Here is a 22,668-nt window from a genome sequence, read left to right on the forward strand (position 1 = left end):
ATATATATATATATAGTCAACTTCACACTCATACTTTAAATACAAATTTTGTTTAAAAGCAAAACTAAGATAATAAAATATAGCCAGGTATGGTAGTATATGACTGTAATTCCCACACTCAGGAAGCAAAAGCATGAAGATGAAGCTGGTGAATTTGAGGACAACATAGACTACAAAGCAAGATCCTGTCTCAAAAAAAAAATACACACTATTTTTATAACCTTTTTAATATTCCAAGAGCATTTTTCTTTTCTTTCCAGTCAAATGTCTTCTACATGACTTTTAATAGTTGCACAGTACTCCACCATCTGGTTGCATATACAATAATTTACTTAAGCAATCCCTGATTGCAAATTTTCATTACAGCAGAAAAGAATGAATGCCCAAGGAGTTGCTGCATTTTTCTTTATGGCAACCCTGAGACAAACATTTTACAGTAAAAACCTTAATTATTTTCTTAAGATAACTTTCCAAGCAGAATTATTAGGTCAAAGGAACATGGAACCTTTTGGGATTTTTTTGGAGGGGGTTAAGTGTATTTTGGGGGGAGGCGTTCTGAGGATTGAACCCAGGATGTTGTATTTGCTAGGCAAGCACTTTGACACTGAGCTACATCCTAGCTCATAGGGTGTTTGATTGATATATATTATAAAACTTCCATCCAGGATGCTGTACTAGTTTAGATTCCTACATGCAATGTATGGCAGTGTTCTTTTGCCAGTACTGGATCTTATTTATTTCTGTCATAGCATGCTAAGGGAAAAATGATTCTAGTAATATCTGTCTTCCTTTAATTACTAATGAAGAATACTTTTTTATGGTTTTATACATTTGCATTTCTTTTATGAATTTCCTATGTATGTCCTTTCACAGCTGGCTCCTGACTTCTTGAGGCTGCTGATACAAAAATTACAGTGTGGGTTGGAGGCAGAAGGAGGGCAAAGCCACAGGACACTTTACTATGCTGCCACATCTCTGAAGGAGGCAGGACTGGAGAGAAATGGCAGGAAGTTTGTCTTTGATGGAGACTGGCTGTTTTCCCTTCTCCTTAGGTGGTCAGGCCGTTAGAGGTCCTTCTTCCTGATTTCCAGAGAGCCTCCAGACCAGATCCTTCACTGATCTTCTGACTGCCTCTGTATTGCCAAGTTGCCATTCTTTATTCCTGCTCCATGTTGGGTAAAGATAGCAGAGCCACATACCCAGCACTGGAGAAATACATTGTGGCCAGTGAAGCAATGAGGGTAAGAGAGGACAGAGGCAATGTCCAGGGACAGAGTGATCTTTGTTCAAGCCTATGAGTAGACTGAGTCTACCCACACCCACTCCACTATAGTACCACACACAGCCTACCCGGAGCTTAGGCTGTAGAGGGGTAGGGTTGAATGGTCTACACTCTCATATCTTTCAGTTTCTAATAAATGGAGAATACAATCTCCATTTATTTATCTCCTTCCACCCAACAGAACAAATAAATTCCTGTAACCCCTGAATTTGGCCATCATCCATTAGAGAGACTGGGCCACACTGAACCACATGAGAACCTGAGCCCAAGCACAAAAATAAGAATGGATTGGGAGCTAAAGGTGGCAGATTTATACTGCTTGATAACCAAAAGTGATCACATCCCACACTCCATGCTGGAGGGGACAATTTTCTGGCTTTACAGGCCTAAATTGACTCTCTTTCACTATTCTGAAATGTTAACTGAGAAGAAACAGCAGAGGCAGCTAGAACTCAGAGTTGCAGTCTCTACTTTGCGGGACAGAAGGCTTGGGTCACCCTGATTGGTGAGAAGTCAATGCAGACAGTGAACATTTAGTGGCCCTTTACACTGGTCTCACCCTGGTCTTCCCCCCTCAACCATGTCCCAGCCATTGGTGCTGTGGTAGGAACAGGGGAGGACCAATAACTTATGCAGAAAGCCACTATCTTCCTATCCACAGGCCCAGGGGATTCCCCACTTCATACGTAGAGAAACAGGCAGGTATAAGGGTCTCATATAGTAAGTACACCTAAATCTAGAATCTGAGCCAGTCTAAGAAAATACAAGAATGACTATGATCAGAATGTGAGTGTCACTTTTCTCCTTAAGAGTATACTCACTTTTGGCCTTTGCCTGGTAAGGAAAATTAGGGTAGAATGAGAGATAAGCAAAGTGGGAGGAAATATGGGTAAAGGGTTAGACAGAATTTCCTTCTCTCTCTCTTTGCATTGCCACACTAAAACCAACTAACCTTGGATACTTCAATCTACCTATTCCCCAATTCAGCCAATAACTCTAAAATCTGTAACTCTAAAACTTGTTTGGTCATTCCGGGTGAAGGTTCTTCAACCCCTTCCCAAAAGGTATGATCGATCACTTGAGCTGTTCAGACCTTCCCAGTCCCCACTTGTCACCTTCTAGATGCTAGGAAAAGCAGCTCCTTCTCTTCCTCTTCCTCCTCGAAGCCAGGGGCAGAGGGCAACAGTTCTTCAACTGGCAGCTTTAGCTGGGTCAGGACATAAAGCTTGCCACTGAAGAACTACTGCGGCTCAGCCAGGTGAGGATGTGGGAGGCACAGGCTCCTAATGGGAAGGGAAAGAAAAACAGGAAAGATCTAACACAGTCACACTGGTCACTGAAGCCCAGACTTTCAACTGGTCCTAAGGGATTCTTGTCTCATGGGGCTTGCAGGAGCTCTTAGAGGAAGCTCTAAAATGTACTTCTTTTGCCCCTCTTTACAAGCAGCCTACCTGAGGCTCCAGCCTCTTTTGCTTTTCAGAGTGGGAAGGACCTACGACCCTGGATACACTCCACCAGTCATCCGGGTCCCAGGTGAGAAATTGTACTTCGGGTCCAGAAATGTGAGTTCAGTGATCAGCTCAAGTAATTTGTTCCCAGGGAACTGAGCTGGAAGGAGAGCAAGGGGGCCTGTGTGGCTAGAATGGGGAGAGAGAAAGGGAGGTCTAGAGTTTGGAAGGTCAGCAGAGGCTCCCAGGTCTGTGAGGGAGAGGACAGCCCACTGAAGGCTGTAGGGGAGGGGGGTATGGGCAGGGTGGTTGGGCAGCTTCCTCAGAACTCTCAGATGCCAGGCATTCCGCTTGCACATTCCGGGTACATCTGGTATGAATTCCAGGCTGTCTGCCGGCCCCTCCATGTCTGAACTTTGTTCCAAGTTCCAAGCCCCGCCCCCACAGTTCCAACGCATGAATCAGCAGGAAAAGCCGGGCCCTGCAGCATGGCCCAAGGAGGGGGTTGGGGGCGTGGCAGGCTGGAGGGCTGTGAGCTGGAGAGGGCGGGTCTGCACTGACACTTCAGTCCAAGGGCATGGCCTGTGCCAGGTTGAGGGGCTAAGGCCGATTTTGCCTTGGCATTTTCTCTACACAAGAGGATAGAAAGATTAGGGTGGGGGTGGGGTTCTTCAAATTCCGAAAGCCTCTTGGGAGGCATGAACTTTGTGGTATCTTCCTTCTAGGTGACCAGTGCCAACTCTGTCCCACTCCCCTTTGCCCGAGATGGCTCTGTTCATCCCACGAGATCCAGCGGCTATTCAGAGTTTGGGCCAAGCAGGTGTCCTTGGTCGCAGGGCGGGGTGGGCCCAGGGCACTGACCCTCTGACCAGCTGCTCCATCAACCCTCTGGCACCCTAACAGCTTCTAGCCCAGTGTGACAGCCAGGATGACAGGCCAAATGAGTTGGAGGCTGGAACCAGGGCCAGAAGGAGGTGGGGGCGACAGCCTAGCCGAGGCCATGGGGAGGGGCCAAGAGTTGGCCGAGAGGTGGGGAGAGAGGGAGCCCAGCGATGACTAACCCAGGCGCCCCACCCAGCCAGCCGGCTTCCCAGGCGGTTAGGGCCTGGGCTAGGGGCCTCAACCACAGACAGGCTGGGGTGTGGGGGGGAGGTGCAAAGGTGACCTCTCCGTCCAAGACGGCCGGTAGCGGGGGAGGGGGGCTCTGGGTAGGGGCTAGGGTTTCCCGGCCCTCCTCCTGCCTGCTTCCCTTCACCCCCCCCACCCAACCGCAGTGAAACCCTAACCTTTGAGTTGCATAAGGCCCCCGCTCCGCCGCCCCCTACTCCTTTCCCCTCCCCCCTTACATAACATCCCCAGAGGGAACGAGAGGAGGGACCGGCCCGCCCAGCGACCCCTTCCCTGCCAGGGATCGGAACTGGCCTTGACCCAGTGAGTGCCAGCAGAGGCAAAGCACCTCCCTACTACTCGCTGGTCCAGATCTTCTCCAGGCTAGATGGTCGCTTCCCACACCCTCAGACCAGAGGACGAAGGGGTTAGCCGCCCCCGACCCTCCGGCCCCTCATCTTCCTCCCATCTACTCCTCCAGACCTTCCACCACGACCCCTGTCCTGGACTTTTTCTTTAAACCTCCACACACACTACTTCAGCCCACCCAGGCCCCACTCCCCCGGGGCGCCTCAGCCCCCGCCGCCCCCTCTCCCCTCCCCCAGAAGGGCAGGGTGTGGCCGCCAGGACCCTACTTTTCTCCATCACCCAGTTACTACAATTCTCCCTGTATGACCGGGTCCCCAGAGCACACCCACCTGGTGCTGGGCTATGGGGGTTGCTGAGGATAGGGGAGCAAATCACAGCGTCCGATCCCCACGACCGGCGGCGCTGTCTCTTCCCAGTGCCCAGCACACACCGGCTCCAGTCTCCGATCAGCTGGCGGCGTCGTGACGCACAAGCTACGTTAGCACCTCTTAGAGCCAATCACCGCCCAATGCTGGACAACGTGACCACACCCACTCGGGGGCTCCAGCACTCCTCTCTGGTTCCGCCCCTCGGAACGACTTCGCTGTGACTGACAAGGAGACCATTCTTTTCCTTAGCGGAGTTGAGCTAAGCCACGCCCACCAACTCACGAGCTGGCCAATAAATGAAAAGGAGAGGCCCAGCTTATGCCACTTGCTTAGGAGAGCGCTACGTCAAAAGCCGGGTCTAAGGAGCAGAAGGAAGTTAAAAAGCGTGTGTATTTGCAGTGCACACTGGTCAGTGTAGTTCTTGGCCTTACACTCTTGCTCCCAGAATGCAGCACGCTTTGTGAGTTGGCATTTTTAAACTGATCTCTGATTCCATCCCGGGGAAGTCCTTAAAGGGCTACAGTCTCTTCTTTTTGGAGCTGGTATTGCCACTGTTAGGCACCCTCAAACATCCCGGGAGGGAACAAGAGAGGAGGGCTCTCTGGCCTCCACAAGGGAGGTTAAAGCTCTCTCAGAAAAGATGGAGCAGTCCTTGCAGCTGGAGTGAACAGAATGAAAATGGAAATTAGCCCCCCGGGGCAGCGAGACACTTTGATTGGAGGCGAACTCCAAGGGCTTTTGGAGAAAGGCTAGCTCATACAGCCCTATCAACAGAGAGACCTAGTCCTCCCTCTTGGAGCGGAAGCTTTCTAATTAGAGGAGTCTTTTCTGGTAAACGTTGCCTTCTAAAGGGGCAGCTTCCTAGCAAGATTCATCAGAATCCGGGGAGGGGGTGGCGGGGGGGGGGAAGGGCGGAGGGAAGGGGGATAGAACCTAGGTTAGAAATTAGATGAGGCATGCACAAGCGCAGGTGGCCAGAAGTCCCACCCTTTCATTAACCCCATTCGGTCTGGTCCTTCCCAGATTTAGGCCTACTTAGGGAAGAGATTTCAATGACGGATACCAATGAGGAGGGTGCTCCGTCTCCAGGGACCAATCAAAGACTAAGGGCTGGGGGATGGGCAAAAACTGAAATGAACCCAATGACTTGGCAAAAGCTGCTGAATTCTTTATTTAAAGGGGCAGCCTGGGACCTAGCCCACCTCTTCCACTTGCCCACTTCACCACTACCTCCAAAGAGCAAAATATGGATGAGGATTTATGACTTTTCTCTAAGTCCCACAGTGAGAGTAAAGATAACTGAGACTGAGATGAATATGCATACTGAGACTGGGATGAATATGGATACTGAGACAGTTCATTCAGTGTTAAGTAGAAGATTGCTAGGTGATTGCTATAGCTTCTTGGAGCTCTAAGAATTCAAGAGTTCTGAATCTGTGTTCAGAACATTGTACCTTTAAGGAGACTTCCTGCCTTTGCCCCAGTAACAGCTGATTGTTGGAAAGTGTGACCTAGGGGGACGAATCAGCTGTTACCACATCCTCCTTGCCTGCCCTCCTCCACCCCCTTATCCACCCCCCTCCCTTGGGTAGTAACGGAAGGAAGTGGAACCCCAAGTATGGGGGGACATAATTTACAAAGCATCCTCTAAACCCTACCCTTTCAAGACTGTCACTTCCCTTCACCCCCATCTGCTTGTTAATTCTTCAGAGGTTCAGAGTTTGGAAGCAGAGGTATTTCCGGTCTCCTTCTGTCAGCTCAGACCCGTCCCTCTTCGGCCTAGTGGGGAGGCCAGTACTGGGGAGGCTTGCAATGGTGGCCAGCTGGGTGTGTGGGTGCTCCAAGAGGGAGCTGGAGATGGCACAGGGAGCCTGAGCCCCGAGCCTAGGGAAAAGGGAAGGCTGTGAAAAGCAAACCTAATTTTGGTGTTAAAACCCAGTTTCCAAAGCCAGCTGTCCCCTTACTCACTGCTCAAGTTGCTTTGCTCTCCATTGAGTAGCTTGCTGAGGGGATCCTGGCTTTGTCCAACTTGACTGTTCTAAGACCTTTGTCCAGTGACACTACCACCTGGTCTGTTGGCTGCCCCATCTTTTGTTTTTAGCACTACTACCCTCCCCTCTACTGAGAAGGCTGTTTTGCTACCTAGGGATTTAGTAGAACACACTGGTCCTTTTAAGCTAAGGGCTTTGAAAAGAAAGTCCTGCAGGAAAAGCCTCAGGTAAATATATTGCCTCAGCCCTGAGCTGAGAGTCAGGGTCACTCCAGGACGAGCTTAGTGTGAAGTCCCAGAACTGACTTGGCAAGGTTGGGAGAAATTGAGCAGGGCCCTGGCCAAGCTTGGGAGAAAGAGAAGTCTCAACCAGCTGCTCCATTCTCCATTATTCCTTAGCAGAAACATCTCATTTCCTACTCACTCAAGGCCCTTGGGGTAGCCCTCCATTTGTTCTGTTCCCTAGCCTCTCAACCATTCCAGGACGAAAGCACAGGGTTAGAGAACAGGATTTCTCAACCTCTGCACTGTGACATTTTGAGCCAGATATTTTCTTGTGGGAAGGTTACTGTATGCATAGTAAGAAGTTCAATACCATGCAAGTAGCAGCTCCCCAATTAGGATAACCAAGCGTCCTCAAATGTCCTCTGGGGTTCAAATCTTCCCCAGTTGAGAGCTACTGAGTTAGGCAAACTCAAATTTAGACTAAAATTCCTGCTCTTTGAGCTTATGGAATATACTTTTGTCACCTACAACATAAGGTGAATAATAAATTCTTGGTTTTCTGTAGTGATTTAAAGTGACTGGTTGAAAATACTGGCATACTAACTTGGTTGGATGCACTGAACATTAACTTTCTTCATCTTTCCCCCTGCCAGTTTAGTCAAAGCTAATCACAGCATGGGCTAGCTGCCCAAAAAGCAGCTGTAGCCCCAAGATATGACTTCCTGGAACCCAACATTGAGTTTGGAAAAGAGGAATGACCAATTTGATTCTGGATTCCCTAAAGCCCAAAGTGCTTGAGTTGGGTGAGAAAGTAGTAAATTTGGGAGAAGTACTATAGCCCTAAGTCTGAGATTCTTATCTCCAATTAATCATCAGAAAACCAGAAGTGGCGCTGTGGTTCAAAGTCGTAGAGCACAAGCCTTGACCAAAAAAGAGCTAAGAGGTCTGGGAAGGTGGCTCAGTGGTAGAGTGCTTGCCTTGCATGCTCGAAGCCCTGGGTTCGATTCCTTAGCACCACATAAGCAAAAAGAAAAAAGCCAGAAGTGGAGCTGTGGCTCAAGTGGTAGAGCACTAGCCTTGAGCTGAAAAGCTGAGGGACAGCGCCCAGGCCCAGAGTTCAGGCCCCATGACCGGACCCCCCCCCCCAAAAAAAAAGAGCTAAGAAACAGCACCCAGGCCCTGAGTTCAAGCCCTACGACTGACAAAAAAAAAAAAGTTCGGGCTGGGATGTAGCTCAGTGGCAAAGCGCTTGCCTAGCAAGTGCAACGTCCTGGGTTCAATCCCCAGTACCAAAAAAAAGAAAAGACAAAAAAAAAAAGTTCATATTCTTGGATCTCATTCTGTCCAGACTATTTAATCAGCAGAATGCCCTAAAATTGAAAAGTACTTGGGAAGGGGGAGCTTAATAGAATAGTTGCCATGCTAACTTGCACTTGGGTCCTGGGTTTGAACAGTCCTTGGCACTATAAAAAAAAAAAGAAAAGAAAAGAAAAAAAAGGGAAAGGAAAGAGTTCATATCAAGAAAGGTGTGATGGGGCTGGGAAGAGCCCAGAACTGCAAAGACATCTCAATTCTAAGCAGGAAAAAAAAAGTTAAGTAGTAAACTTAAATACACTCAAGGTCAGTACTGTAGTATAGTTTACCACCACTAGAGGGCAGGGCACACAACAAACTTGTAGAGAGAAAAAAAAAGTGCTTAGTCTTGGTAACTGAGACCGTAGCCAAAGATTAGGCAGACCCAATTTTATTGGTACTAAGAAGTGGGCATTAGCTGGATTATTAAGATAGTCCTCTCAGCTGGTTGTGGTGGCTCATACTTGTAATCCCAGAGTTGGGAGAGTAGAGGTAGGAAGATCTCAAGTTTAAGATCAGCTTGGTTGCGGTTCAAAGCCAGTTGGGGCAGGAAAGGCAGTGAGATTCTTACCTCCAATAAACCACTATAAAACCGGAAGTGGCTCTGTGACTAAAGCAGTAGGGTGCTTGCGTCGACCTGAAGAGCCAAACCCAGAGTTCAAGCTCCAGGACCGACAGAAAAAAAAAAGAAAAAGAAAAAAAAGAAAAAGGTCAGCCTGGACTATACAGTAAGACTTTTTTTTTTAAAAACAAAACAAACAGGAAAAGTAGGTTCTCTCCTGGGTCAAGCACCAAGAAACAACAACAACAACAATAATAATGAACCATATAACCTTGGCTCATGTCTACAATCCTAGTTACTCAGGAGGTTGAGATCTGAGGGTAGTGGTTCAAAGTCAGCTCAGGCAGGAAAGTCTTTTTATTTCCAATTAACCACAAAAAAACAAGAAACAAGCAAGCAAGCAAGAAAGAAAGGAAAGAGTGAAAGAAAGAAAGAGGAAAAAGAAAAAGAAAAAGCTGGAAGTAGAGCAGTGGCTCAAATGGTAGAATGCCAGCCTTGAGTCAAAAAGCTAAGAGACAGAATCAATGCCCAGAGTTTAAGCTCCAGTACTGGCACTAAATAAAACCAAATAAAAACTTGTCTTCCGTTTTTAAGTTCTCATATGAAAGTCAGGAATAGGGAACTGTCATAGGCCATCTCATTTCCTAGGTGAAAGAACCATAAGAGCACAGTCAAGGAGTCTAGAAGCACGAGTTTCAGAATGACTAGGCCTGGGTTTTAATCCTGGCTCAACTTTTTCTTAGCTTCTTACATGACCTTGAGTAACTTTACCAAAAGTAGTTATCCCTTATCCAAAAATGGGCATAAAAGCAGTTTACTGGACTTGGGGGTGTGGCTCAAGTGGCAGAATGCTTGTCCAAGCATGAAGTTCTTAGGTCAATCCCCAGTACCATCAACAAAAAATTTTTTTTTAAAAAAAGGTTTATTAAAACAGTAGTGGTGAAAATTAAAACAATGTATACAAAATTGCAAAGTATTGAGCAGAAGACTGGTTCCTGCTAACTGTGTCTTCAATAGTAATTGTAAGTTATGACTGCATAAGGTCTTGTGACCAAGAACATCATGGGTTCCAGCTGCCTTTAAAGAAATAGGAAACACACTGGGGAGCATTGTACAAGTGGCAGAATGCTTGCTTAGCAAGCCCAAGGCCAAGTTCATACCTTAGTGCTGTCCAAAAGAAAACAACAGATGGACTCTGCCACTGCTGAGTTATTCCTATCTTTTTTTTGGGGGGGGGTCCAGTCGTGGGCCTGAACTCTGGGCCTGGGCGCTGTCCCTCAGCTCTTCAGCTCAAGGCTAGTGCTCTACCATTTGAGCCACAGCGCCACTTCCGGCTTTTTTGCTTTTTGCTTATGTGGTGCTGGGGAATCGAACCCAGGGCCTCAGGCATGCAAGGCAAGCGCTCTACCACTGAGCCACCTTCCCAGCCCATTCCTACCTTTTTTTAAATTAAACTTTTTTTTCTTTTCTTTTTTTTGTGCTAGTACTAGGGCTTAAACTCATGGGGTAAATGCTATCCCTTACCTTTTCTACTCAAGGCTGGAGCTCTACAACTCGAGCCACATTTCTAGCTTTTTGCTAGTTAACCGGAGATAGAGTCTAACAGACTTTTCTGCCTGGTCTGGTTTTGAACTATGATCCTCAAATCTTAGCCTCCTGAGTAGCTATTATTACAGGCATGAGCTACCTGTGCCCATCCCTTTTTTTTTCTTGTGTCTTTAACCTCCATCTCTGTACCAAACTTTTACCAAAAATAAATTAATTAAAAAAATGGTTTCATTACAGACAATAGCCTGTCTCTCCTGCACATGAGCCCAAACTGAGACCCCCTTGAAGGAGTCCTGTAGTTTCAGTGCAGCTCCCTGCTTTCTGTTCCCTATCCTGTGTCACACTCTACCCTAAGCCACAGTGGATTGTGCCTAGCCCTATGACTAGGCTAGGATTGTGGCTAGCCCTATGACACTTAAGAGGTAGATTTTGGAAAGTCTTGGGAGAATATTTGTTCTTAAGAACTCCAAAGGGGCTGGGAAGGTGGCTCAGTGGTAGAGTGCTTGCCTTGCATGCATGAGGCCCTGGGTTCAATTCCTCAGCACCACATAAGCAGAAAAAGCTGGAAGTTGCACTGTGGCTCCAGTGGTAGAGTGCTAGCCTTGAGCTGAAGAGCTGAGGAACAGTGCCCAGGCCCAGAGTTCAGGCCCCAGGACAGAACTCCAGGCTGCCTGGTGCTGGTGGCTCATGCCTTTAATCCTAGCTACTCAGGAAGCTGAGATCTGAGAATGTCAGTTCAAAGCCAGCCTGGGCTGGAAAGGCCATGAGACTCTTATCTGCAATGAACCACTAGAAAATCAGAAGTGGAGCTGTGGCTCAAGTGGTAGAGCACTCGCCTTGAGGCTGAAGAGCTCAGGGATAGCTCCCAGACCCAGAGATCAAATCCCACAACAGAACTCCAGGCTCATGGGGTTGGGCCACTTTTTTTCAGGGATCTCCTGGAGTTATAATGAAAAAAGAAGCCAGACAGTGTCTGGAGCCTGTAAACTTTGCCACTTGGGAGGCAGACATATGGAACATGGAAGCTTAAGGCCAGGGAGACTCTATCTCAACCTCTAGCTAGGTCCAGTGGCCAGACTCTCATCCTAATTACTACAAAGAAGATCATGGGAGGCATAGGCCCGTAGGCATAGAGGGAGACCTTTTCTCAAAAAAATAACTAGAGTGGAAGTGGATTTACTACTAGAGCAAGTTAGCAGGATGGATATATTTATGTGCTCTTTCTTAGCACTTTGCCCTGTTGGTTAAAGATTTTAAAATTTCAAAAGGCCTGTTGTGATTCTATGCATTGTGTGTTCAGTATTATTCACAGATGTTTTGTTACATGCTCAAGATAAGTTCCTTTTACTAGTTTCTTCATTAGGTTATTTGGAATGTGTTGTTTAAACAATCAGTTATACTTTGTGTGATTATGACTGTTGAATATGAAAGAAACATAGTTACAGAAGCTGGGCTCTAGTGATTCACCTAGCTATTCAGGAGGCTGATTTGAAGATGGTGGTTCAAAGCCAGCCAGGGCAGTCCCCGAGACTCTTTTTTTTTTGTCGTTCATGGGGCTTGAACTCTGGGCCTGGGCGCTGTCCCTCAGCTCTTCAGCTTAAGGCGAGCACTCTACCACTTGAGCTACAGCGCCACTTCTGGTTTTCTGGTGGTTTATTGGAGATAGGTCTCACGGGTTGGCTTTGAACCGCGATCCTCAGATCTCAGCCTCTTGAGTAGCTAGGATTACAGGCGTGAGCCACCAGCGCCCGGCTTCCCCGAGACTCTTATCTCCAATAACCTGCTCAGGAAAAGCTGGAAGTGGTGCTGTGGCTCAAGTGGCAGAGTGCTAGTCTTGGGCACAAAGAGGCTCTGGGACAATGCCCAGGCCCAGAGTTCAAGGCCAGGACCCACAAAAACAAAACATACACATAAACCATACTTACACATAGTTACAACAACAACAAAATAACCAGAGTGGCTCAGGTAGCAGAGCACCTACATGACAAGGTGAGATTTTTTGGGCTCAAAGGCTAAGAGGTGGAGAAGGAAGGAGGGGGAGAGAGAGAAGCCCCACCTCCCCCCCCCTACCCCCCGGGCGCTGTGCTGTGCACAGTAGGTAGGGCTTTAGTGAAAAAAAGGAAAAAAAAATGGAAGTCTGGCACTGTCTTCTCAGTCTCCATTTGAACCGACTCGGGCAATCCTTTATTGGTAGCTCCTGGTTATTACCTGTAACATCTAAATGACAAGCGCTATTCTTCCCACCCCTTAGAGCGCCGCGGGGGCCAAGGGGCGCCTGGGTTTGGGAGGCGGCCATGCAGGCGCTGGGGAAGGGGGGTGTCGATGCCCCTGGCTGTGCAGACACTCGGCTTACGAGCTGGCATCTCCGAGAACAGACCCCAGACCCGCGTCCCGGCGCGCACAGGGGGACGCGGGGAGAGGGGGGGAGGATGGAGGGCCCGCGGCCCATCCAGATCGCCCTCCCCGCCGGATGCCCGCGTAGCACCCAGACCCTGCGGAGCCCGGGCCGAGCCTCCACGGGAAGAAAAGCCAAGAACGCGAGGGCGGCGGCGCGGACAGGAGGCGGGGTCTCTCCGGCCCGGGCGAGCCACGTGCGGTTGTTTCCGTGTCGGGCCGATCACATGACCCGCATCAGCTGACCCGTCACGGTAGAGCCCGGCGCTGGCACCTTGCAGCCCCCTTCCCGCAGCGGCTGCAGCGCAGGACCCTACGGAGGTGGTAAGGGCAACCCCCACTCTAGTCCTCCCCCCTCCACACCGCCGGTTCACCTTAGCCAGCTGCACCCCGGTCCCAGCCCCTCGATCAGCCCTTCCCGGCCCCGGGCCTGGCACCCCGGAAGCCATCGCGAGGAGGGCCGAGGCCAGGCTCAGCCTCGCGCTGCCCCCCGGCGGCCGGGAGGAGATGGCCCAGGGGAGCAAGGTGCGGGAGGTCGCCCGTCCCACCCGGGCCGAGGCCTGGGCCACACCCCCGAGCCCCGACATGGAGGAACTGCTCCGGAGCGTGGAGAGGGACCTGAATATCGATGCCCGGCAGCTGGCTCCGGCCCCGGGGGGTACCCACGTGGTGGCCCTGGTGTCCTCGCGCTGGCTCGCCGGCCTCCGCGAGCGCCGGCTCGGACCCTGTCCCCGGGCCGAGGGCCTGAGCGAAGCGGAAGTCAGGACGCTCCTGCAGCGCTCGGTGCAGAGGCTGCCCCCGGGCTGGACGCGTGTGGAGGTGCACGGGCTGCGGAAACGGAGACTGTCCTACCCGCTGGGCGGGGCCCAGTCCTTTGAGGAGGGGTCTTACAGCCCTGAGACTCTCACCCGATTCATGCAGGAAGTGGCTGCTCAGAATTATCAGAACCTGTGGCGCCATGCCTATCAGACCTATGGGCAGCCCTATAGTCATAGCCCTGCCCCCACGGCTGCCCCTGCCTTGGATTCCGTCAGGCAGGCTCTGCAGAGGGTTTATGGCTGCCCTTTTTTGCCAGTGGGTGAAGCCTCCCAATGCCTATCATCCGCCAGAGACGTCCCCTGCCCCCCTCGGGGCAGCCCAGCCTGTCCCAGCCTTTTGCGAGCCGAGGCCCTGCTGGAGTCCCTGGAGATGTTGTATGTGGTACACCCTTATGTGCAGTTCTCGCTGCACGATGTAGTCACCTTTAGCCCTGCCAAGCTGACCAACAGCCAAGCCAAGGTGCTCTTTATTCTCTTCCGTGTGCTGAGGGCCATGGATGCCTGTCACCGCCTGGGGCTGGCCTGCGGGGCCCTGTCCTTGCACCACGTCGCTGTGGATGAGAAGCTTTGCAGCCAGCTCCGGCTGGACTTAAGTGCTTATGAATTGCACACAGAAGATGAGAACAAGCAGGCCCCTGTGGTGAGGGATGGGACAGCCTTTAAGTCTGAAAAAGAGAGGGCAGGGGGACCTGAGTGTCGTACCTGCCAGGAAGAACTGAGGGGCCTTGTTCTAGATTGGGTGCATGGCCGCATCAGCAATTTCCACTACCTCATGCAGTTGAATCGGTTGGCAGGTCGGCGGCAGGGGGATCCCAACTATCACCCGGTGCTTCCCTGGGTGGTGGATTTTACCACGCCCCATGGGCGCTTCAGGGACCTGCGCAAGTCCAAGTTCCGCCTCAACAAAGGTGATAAGCAACTAGACTTCACTTATGAGATGACCCGGCAGGCATTTGTTGCAGGTGGTGCTGGTGGCGGGGAGTCACCTCACGTTCCTCACCACATCTCTGATGTGCTGTCAGATATCACCTACTATGTGTACAAGGCTCGCCGCACACCCAGGTCCATACTCTGTGGACATGTCCGAGCGCAGTGGGAGCCCCATGAATATCCTGCCAGCATGGAGCGGATGCAGACCTGGACGCCTGATGAGTGCATCCCCGAGTTCTACACTGATCCCTCTATCTTTTGCTCCATCCACCCTGACATGCCGGACCTGGATGTGCCAGCCTGGTGCAGTTCCAGTCAGGAGTTTGTGGCGGCCCACCGCGCACTGCTAGAGAGCCGCGAGGTATCACAGGATCTGCACCACTGGATTGACCTCACCTTTGGCTACAAACTCCAGGGCAAGGAGGCTGTGAAGGAGAAGAACGTATGCCTGCACCTGGTGGATGCCCACACCCACCTGACCAGCTATGGCGTGGTACAGCTCTTCGATCAGCCACACCCTCAGCGCCTGGCTGGGGCTCCTGCCCTTGCCCCGGATCCTCCACTCATCCCCCGGCTCTTGGTTCAGAACATCCGGGAAACCACTGGCCGGGAAGACTTCCCAGGACAGCTCACAAATGGGATGGGCAGGCTCGTTTTAGAGGCCACTCCGTGTGAGGCTGGTTGGACTGGAGACAGGCCCATTTCAGGGGAAGATGACTTAGAGCAGGCCACAGAAGCTCTGGATTCCATTTCTGTCCCTGGGAAAGCAGGGGACCAGCCGGGCTCCACTTCCAGTCAAGCCTCTCCTGCTGTCCTGTCTTTCTCAGCGGCCTCAGCCTCTCGACCTGGCCGCAGGAATAAAGCTGCTGCGGCAGATCCTGGCGAAGGTGAGGAGGGGAAGATCCTTCTTCCCGAAGGCTTCAGTCCCTTGCAGGCTCTGGAGGAACTGGAGAAAATGGGCAACTTCCTGGCTAGAGGCTTAGGGGGCCAGTTGGAGGTGCCAGAGCAGTCTCAGATCCAGCCACCCGTACAGCTGCAGGACCTCTTCCACCGGGACATGCAGGCGCTGGGTGTCCTATTGGCAGAGATGGTATTTGCCACCAGGGTCCGGACACTGCAGCCTGACTCATCTTTGTGGGTACGCTTCGAGGCTGTTCGGGGACTCTGCACACGCCACATTAAGGAGGTCCCTGTGTCTTTGCAGCCTGTGCTGGATACACTCCTGCAACTGAGTGGACCTGGAGGCCTTGTGGTTGAAAAGAGGGGCACATTGGACCCACTGTTTGAATATAGACCAGTCTCCCAGGGATTGCCCCCACCCTGCCCAGCCCAGCTTCTCAGCCCCTTCAGCTCTGTAGTTCCCTTCCCTTCCTACTTCCCGGCCCTGCACAGGTTCATCCTTCTGTACCAGGCAAGGCGTGTAGAGGATGAGACCCAGGGACGGGAGCTAGTGTTTGCTCTGTGGCAGCAACTGGGCTCAGTACTAAGTGACATCACTCCCGAGGGCCTGGAGATCCTTCTCCCCTTTGTGCTGTCACTCATGTCAGAGGAGCACACAGCCGTGTACACGGCCTGGTACCTATTTGAGCCTGTTGCCAAGGCACTGGGGCCCAAAAATGCCAATAAGTACCTCTTGAAGCCTCTCATTGGTGCCTATGAGAGTCCCTGCCGGCTGCATGGCCGCTTCTACCTGTACACTGACTGTTTTGTGGCACAGCTGATGGTGCGGCTGGGCTTGCAGGCCTTTCTTGTCCACCTGCTGCCCCATGTCCTGCAGGTGCTGGCTGGTGTGGAGGTCTCCCAGGAGGAGAGCAAGGGCCTGGGGGTGGGCACGGAGGATGAGGAAAGCCAGCTCCCAGGGGCTGGGCCTGGTTCCTGTGCCTTTGGGGAAGAGATTCAGATGGAGGAGGAGCCAGCTGCTTCCTCAGGCCTGGGGCTCCCAGACTACACATCAGGGGTCAGCTTCCATGACCAGGCTGATCTCCCTGAGACAGAGGATTTCCAAGCTGGGCTCTATGTGGCTGAGTCTCCACAGTCTCAGGAGCCTGAGGCTGTGAGCCTGGGCCGGCTGAGTGACAAAAGCAGCACCAGTGAGACCTCGCTGGGTGAGGAGCGGGCTGCAGATGATGGGGCTGCCCCTGTGGACAAGAGCAGCCTCAGATCAGGCGACAGCAGCCAGGACTTGAAGCAGAGCGAGGGCTCGGAGGACGAGGAGGAAGAAGAAGGCTGTGTGGTATTGGAAGAGGAGGAGGGGGAGCAGGATGAGATCACTGGGACAGCTGAACTCACTCTGTCTGACACAGTGCTGTCCATGGAGACAGTTGTGACTGGTGGCGGTGAGGGAGACACAGAGGAGCAGGAGCAGGAGCCCCTGACAGAGCAATCAGAAGGCAAGGAACAGAAGATCCTCCTTGGTGAGTCCTCAGGTTTGGGAGGTATTGGTCAGTCACTACTTTTCTCTCCATGTTTGCAGTGTTTTGCTTGGTGCCAAGCATGGGTGCAGCCAGATCCACGCAACATAGACACAGGCTACCTTCAGAGGACCAAATCCAGCAGAGGAGGTGCTGCATGGCAAGCAGTCTGATGCAATGAAATACGTTAGTCTTATGAGTGGATGGGAAAAAGGGGCTTAAGTTTAGTTTGGAAGGGTCAGAGAAGGCTTTCTTGAAAGTAGGGGTATTTCAGGCTGGAGTATAGCTCAGTGGCAGAGCATTTGCTTAGCATGCTTGAGGCCTTGGGTTCTATGCCAGCACTACAGACATACAACTCAAAAAACAGGAACCATTGAAGTTCAAATAGGGGTGTAAAGCGTGTAAAAATGGTACAGTAGGAAGTGGGAAATGTGTTCTGGGTAGGATGTAATTGGAAGCTTCTAATTCCATTAGAAAAGCAGTAAAAGGCTGGCATGAGACAGGGCACCAGTGGTTCCTGCCTGTAATCCTAGCAACTCAGGAGGCTGAGATTCAGAGGAAGTCGACCTGGGCAGGAAAGTCTTCAAGATTCCATCTCTAAAATAACTGACAAAAGGGCTGAAATGGAAACATGGCTCAAGCATCATCCCAAAGAACAAGCCCAGCAAGTGTGAGAGGCCTTGAGTTCAAACTTTGGTACTAGCAAAAAAAAAAAAGACAAGAGAAAAAGAAAAGCCAACATGATTTAGCTGAGAGAGCACAGGGAAGTTGAGGGAAAAGAGGCTGGAAAAGAAGAAGCCAAGAGCCAGGGAAGATTGACTTTCTGCAGGTCATGCCTGAGAAGAGTCTGCAGTGGCCAGCCCCACAGGCTAAAGCCTAGCACCTCTGCCACTGCTAAATGGAGAGGGCCAGTGTGGGAACACTGTGCTTAGGCCAGTGCTGTGGCCTGAGTCAGCTAAGTGGGGTGGGGTGCAGCGGGCGGGGTGGGAGTGGTGATGAGTGCTATTATCTGATGAGCTCAGGGCCTGCTCCTGCCCTACAGATACAGCCTGCAAGATGGTCCGCTGGCTGTCAGCCAAACTTGGCCCCACTGTGGCCTCCCGCCACGTGGCCCGGAACCTGCTGCGCCTGCTGACGTCTTGTTATGTTGGTAAGGCCTGTGGTCACTGCTGGAAACCTAGTCTCCTTCTAGGCCTCTGCCCGTCTTCAGCCTTCTCTAGGGGATCTTAACTAGCTCCTCCTCAGACCACTTTCTGAGCAGATCTTGGATCTCAGGACCTTCGTTTTTTTAGGTAGGGCACAGTATGGCCCCCAGGCTAGCATGAGCAGGAATGGCTCCCACAGTCCTGGAAGGGTAATCACCCTCCTTGCCTCTGCTAGCTGCTCAAGGCTGTTGGCTCTTCCTTGGCAGGGCCCACTCGGCAGCAGTTCACCGTTAGCAGTAGCGAGAGCCCCCCATTGAGCGCTGGCAACATCTACCAGAAGAGGCCAGTGTTGGGCGACATAGTATCCGGGCCTGTGCTCAGCTGCCTCCTCCACATCGCCTACCTGTATGGGGAACCTGTCCTCACCTACCAGTACCTGCCCTACATCAGCTACCTGGTCAGTCACTGGTTTGGCCGGCCTGGGATGGGGAAGTTGAGGACTTGAGGGCTGACCTAGGATCTGTGGGATACCAGGGTATCTGGAGAGTAGCGTGGTGCTCATCTACTCAGTAATTCCAGGTGGCCCCAGCTAACAACTCAAGCCCCAGCCGACTGAACAGCCGCAAGGAGGCAGGGCTGCTGGCCGCAGTGACACTAACTCAGAAGATCATTGTGTACCTCTCGGACACCACCCTCATGGACATCCTGCCCCGGATCAGCCACGAGGTCCTGCTGCCTGTGCTCAGCTTCCTCACCTCCCTTGTCACAGGGTAGGTTTCTGCTCAGCCTCAAGGGGAAGCTGCCAGGCTGAAGGCGCCTCCATAGGCAGGACTGGGAAGCTCAGGAAAGAGGAGATTAACATTGAGTTGGATGCCAAGAGTCCTGGTCCTGGGCTGGGGGTGTGATAAAGGACTCCCCTAGCATGTATGAGGCACCTGCTTTCATCCTCAGCACTGAAAAAAGAAATATTCCTTGTTCTGATTCTAGCTCTGACTGAATAAACTACACGATTTTCCTGTGACTGTTTTCCTCATCTGGTTTGGATGAGCTTGGTCTTAGAGCTTCTTTCCTTTAAAGCTCTTGATAAAGCTGGGCGCTGGTGGCTCACGCCTGTAATCCTAGCTACTCAGGAGGCTGAGATCTGAGGATCATGATTCAAAGCCAGCCTGGGCAGGAAAGTCTGTGAGACTCTTATCTCCAATAAACCACCAGAAAACTGGAAGTGGTGCTCTGGCTTAAGCAGTAAAGTGCTTGCCTTGAGCTGAAGAGTGCAGGGACCAAGCCCAGTGTTCAAGCTTCTCGACTGATCTCCACCCCCCACTCCCCCCCCCCAAAAAAAAAAGCTCTTGATAGCTTTGTAGATTCTTGCAGAGAGCCTGGCCTGGAACTCATGAATTCTGTTTCTAGGTTCCCAAGTGGAGCCCAGGCCCGGACTGTGCTGTGTGTGAAGACCATCAGCCTTATTGCCCTCATCTGCCTGCGCATTGGGCAGGAGATGGTCCAGCAGCACCTAAGTGAACCTGTGGCCACTTTCTTTCAAATCTTCTCTCAACTGCATGAGCTTCGGCAGCAGGTGGGCTGAACTTCTGGGTTGGAGCTGGCTGGGCTGGGCCTGGAGCTGGGGCTGGGACCGCTCTGACTCTCAGTGTTTCCTTCCCACAGGATCTGCAGCTGGATCCTGAGGGCTGTGGTGAGGGCCAGCTGCCAGAGGCGACCTTCTCTGATGGGCAGCGGCGGTTGGTGGACCCTACACTGCTGGATGAGCTGCAGAAGGTGTTCACCCTAGAGATGGCATACACAATCTACGTGCCCTTCTCCTGCCTGTTGGGTACTGGCCCCTCCTGTTCCCTTGTACAACCTTGGTGGCTGCTCTCTCTTCCCTGGGAAGGGCTCCATGCTTTACTGAACATCAGTGGCAATAGTTTATGTATGTATATACACAGAGTCTTGCTGTGTAGCCTATACTGGCCTCAGACATGATCCTGTTAGTGTCCTGAGTTCTGGGATTACAGGTGTGCACCACCATGCCTTTCTTTTTAACAATTGGGATTTATTTATTTGTTTGTTCAGTACTGAGGATAGAACTAATTTTTTTTTTTTTGCAATACAAAGAATGAACTCAGGGCTTTCTCGTACTAGGCAGGCACTCTACTAAGTCATTTGTGTGTGTGTGTGTGTGTGTGTGTGTGCATGTGCATGCGCATGCGTGCACCTGTGCACATGCACAAGTCCTGGAGCTTGGATTTAGGGTCAGTGTGCTGCCCCTGAGCTTTTTTATTCAAGGGTAGTAGTCTACCACTTGAGCCACAGCTCCACTTCCAGTTTTTCTGTTGTTGTTGGGATTTTTTTTTTTTTTTGGTAGTTAATGGAAGTAAGAGTCTCACAGACTTTTCTGTCCAGGCTGGCTTTGAACCACAATCCTCAGATCTCAGCCTCCTGAGTAGCTAGGATTACAGGTCTGAGCAGCCAGTGCATGGCCTTGAGCTAGTTTTAAGCACTTTTTTGGTGTGTGCCAGTCCTGGGGCTTAAACTCAGGTCTTGGGCATTGTTACTGAGCTTTTTTGCTGGAGGCTAGTGTTGAGCACATTTTTAGGGGAGAGATTAGATCAAAGCATTTTAGCCTCAGACACCAGGTCTCAAGGTGACATGTAAACAGTGCCTGAGCATTAGCTAGCAAGAGAGACTCGGGAGTAGGGGAGTGAGGTCTCCAGGAGATGTCTGAAAAGGTGTGAATAGCCTGCCATTTTTGTAGCTTTTTCTCTAGGACAGGTACTGTGCTGGCATTTATGTGGGCCATTGCCCTTAAATAGAATGAATAGCCTTATGGTTAGGTATGTTATTATTCCCCAACCCCCCACCGATGTTCTGGGAGGGCAAGTTACTGCCTGTTTGATTCACTGTCCTGTTTTTGATTTGTAGCACAGTGCCTATGAATATACTAACCAAAGGAAATCATGTTTTATTGGGAGTGAAATTGATGCTCAGAGACAAGAACTACTTGTCCAAAGTTGTCTTCTGTGGCTCCTAAGTCCTTGGGTGGGTATAGCAGCCACCTGTCCAATTCCTGATCTTAGACCCTCTCCTCCTCCCATCCAGGTGACATCATCCAGAAAATCATCCCCAACCATGAGCTGGTTGGGGAGCTGGCGGGACTGTACCTGGAAAGCATCAGCCTGAGTACCCACAATCCTGCCAGCATGGAGCCCACTATGCCCAGCACTAGCCCTGAGAGGGACCCCCGGGGTGGGAGCTGTCCCCAGGATGATGGCCACTCAGGGACTTTTGGGAGTGTCCTGATTGGAAATCGAATCCAGATCCCTAATGATTCTCAACTGGAAAGTCCTGGGCTACTGGGCCCTAGCTCAGGGATGGGTGGTGGAGGCCTTGGCCTTGGGAATGATGACAACGCCTTAAAGCGGGAGCTGCCACGGAGTGCCCATGGCCTGAGTGGAAACTGGCTAGCATACTGGCAGTATGAGATTGGTGTGAGCCAGCAGGATGCACATTTCCACTTCCACCAGATTCGCCTACAGAGCTTCCCAGGCCACTCGGGGGCTGTCAAGTGTGTGGCTCCCCTGAGCAGTGAGGACTTCTTCCTGAGTGGCAGCAAGGATCGAACTGTGCGCCTGTGGCCATTGTACAACTACGGGGATGGAACCAGTGAGACAGCCCCCCGCCTTATCTATGCCCAGCACCGGAAGAGTGTGTTCTACGTGGGCCAGCTTGAGGCCCCGCAGTATGTAGTGAGCTGTGATGGGGCTGTGCACGTCTGGGACCCCTTCACAGGTGAGGGGGCCCAGGTGAGGCCTGTTCTTTGTTCTACTATGCCAGGTCTCTGGGAGTGGGGTCTCAGTATGTGAGTGTGTAGGGGTGGTAATAATAGTGTATCTTGGGGAAAGAGCCAATGAGGCTATCTGGAGGAGCAGGTAGAGCTTTAAATCTGTTAGACTTGAGGGCCTTGAACTTGCTGGGCTTTCTACCATTTGAATCATGCTTCTCGCCTTTTTGCTTTAGTTGTTTATTTTGGGGGGGCAGTCATGGGGCCTGGCCACTCTCCCTGAGCCCTTCTGCTCTACTATTTTGAGCCACAACACCACTTCTGGTTTTCTGGTGGTTTAATTGGAGAAGTCTCATGGGGACTTGTCAACCCAGGCTGGCTTTGAACTGTGATCCTCAGATCTCAGTCTCCTGAGAAGCTAGGATTATAGGTGTGAGTTACTGGTGCCTGGCATAGTGTGTTTGTGCTGGTCCTGGGGTTTGAATTCAGGGCCTGGGTGTTGTCCCTGGGCTTTTGTTGTTCAAGGATAGCACTCTACCATTTGAGCCCTCCAGCTGTACTTCTGGCTTTTTGGTAGTTTATTAGAGATGAGTGTCATGGACTTTCCTGGCCAGGCTGGCTTCGAGCCATGATTCTCAGATCATTATAGGCATGAGCCACTGGTACCCAGCTCTAGTTTTTTTTTTTTTTTAATTATTATATTTTCCTTCTTTCTTTCTTTCTTTCTTTCTCTCTTTCCTTCCTTCCTTCGTCCTTCCTTCCTTCCCTCCTTCCTTTCTTCCTTCCTTTCTTGTCAGTTGTAGGGCTTGAACTCTGGGCCTGGACACTATCTCTCAGCTCTTTAGCTCAAAGCTAGTGTTCTACCACTTGAGCCACAGCACCACTCTGGCTTTTTCTGTTTATGTGGTGCTGAGGAATTGAGCCCAGGGCCTCTTGCATG

At 51.2% G+C, this 22,668-nt stretch overlaps 1 protein-coding gene across 4 annotated transcripts in view; it reads left to right on the forward strand.

Moving 5' to 3' along the window:
* Window positions 1-12,889: 12,889 nt before the first annotated feature.
* The window catches only part of Wdr81 (WD repeat domain 81), a 14,269-nt gene continuing 4,490 nt past the window's right edge, over window positions 12,890-22,668 (forward strand). The window contains exons 1-8 of one of the 4 annotated variants that reach the window (XM_013016528.1): window positions 12,890-12,970; window positions 16,868-16,991; window positions 17,848-17,955; window positions 18,217-18,407; window positions 18,530-18,720; window positions 19,358-19,523; window positions 19,613-19,778; window positions 21,047-21,736. In XM_013016528.1, the coding sequence (XP_012871982.1) occupies window positions 17,862-17,955; window positions 18,217-18,407; window positions 18,530-18,720; window positions 19,358-19,523; window positions 19,613-19,778; window positions 21,047-21,736 (1,498 nt within the window). In that variant the 5' untranslated portion in view covers window positions 12,890-12,970; window positions 16,868-16,991; window positions 17,848-17,861. Of the gene's footprint in view, window positions 16,809-16,830; window positions 16,992-17,847; window positions 17,956-18,216; window positions 18,408-18,529; window positions 18,721-19,357; window positions 19,524-19,612; window positions 19,779-21,046; window positions 21,737-22,668 lie in introns of those variants that run through there. The other 3 variants (XM_013016529.1, XM_013016527.1, XM_013016530.1) reach the window with 3 other exon arrangements.

This window comes from Dipodomys ordii, unplaced genomic scaffold (assembly GCF_000151885.1).
Source record: "Dipodomys ordii isolate 6190 unplaced genomic scaffold, Dord_2.0 Scaffold31, whole genome shotgun sequence".
NCBI lineage: Eukaryota > Metazoa > Chordata > Mammalia > Rodentia > Heteromyidae > Dipodomys > Dipodomys ordii.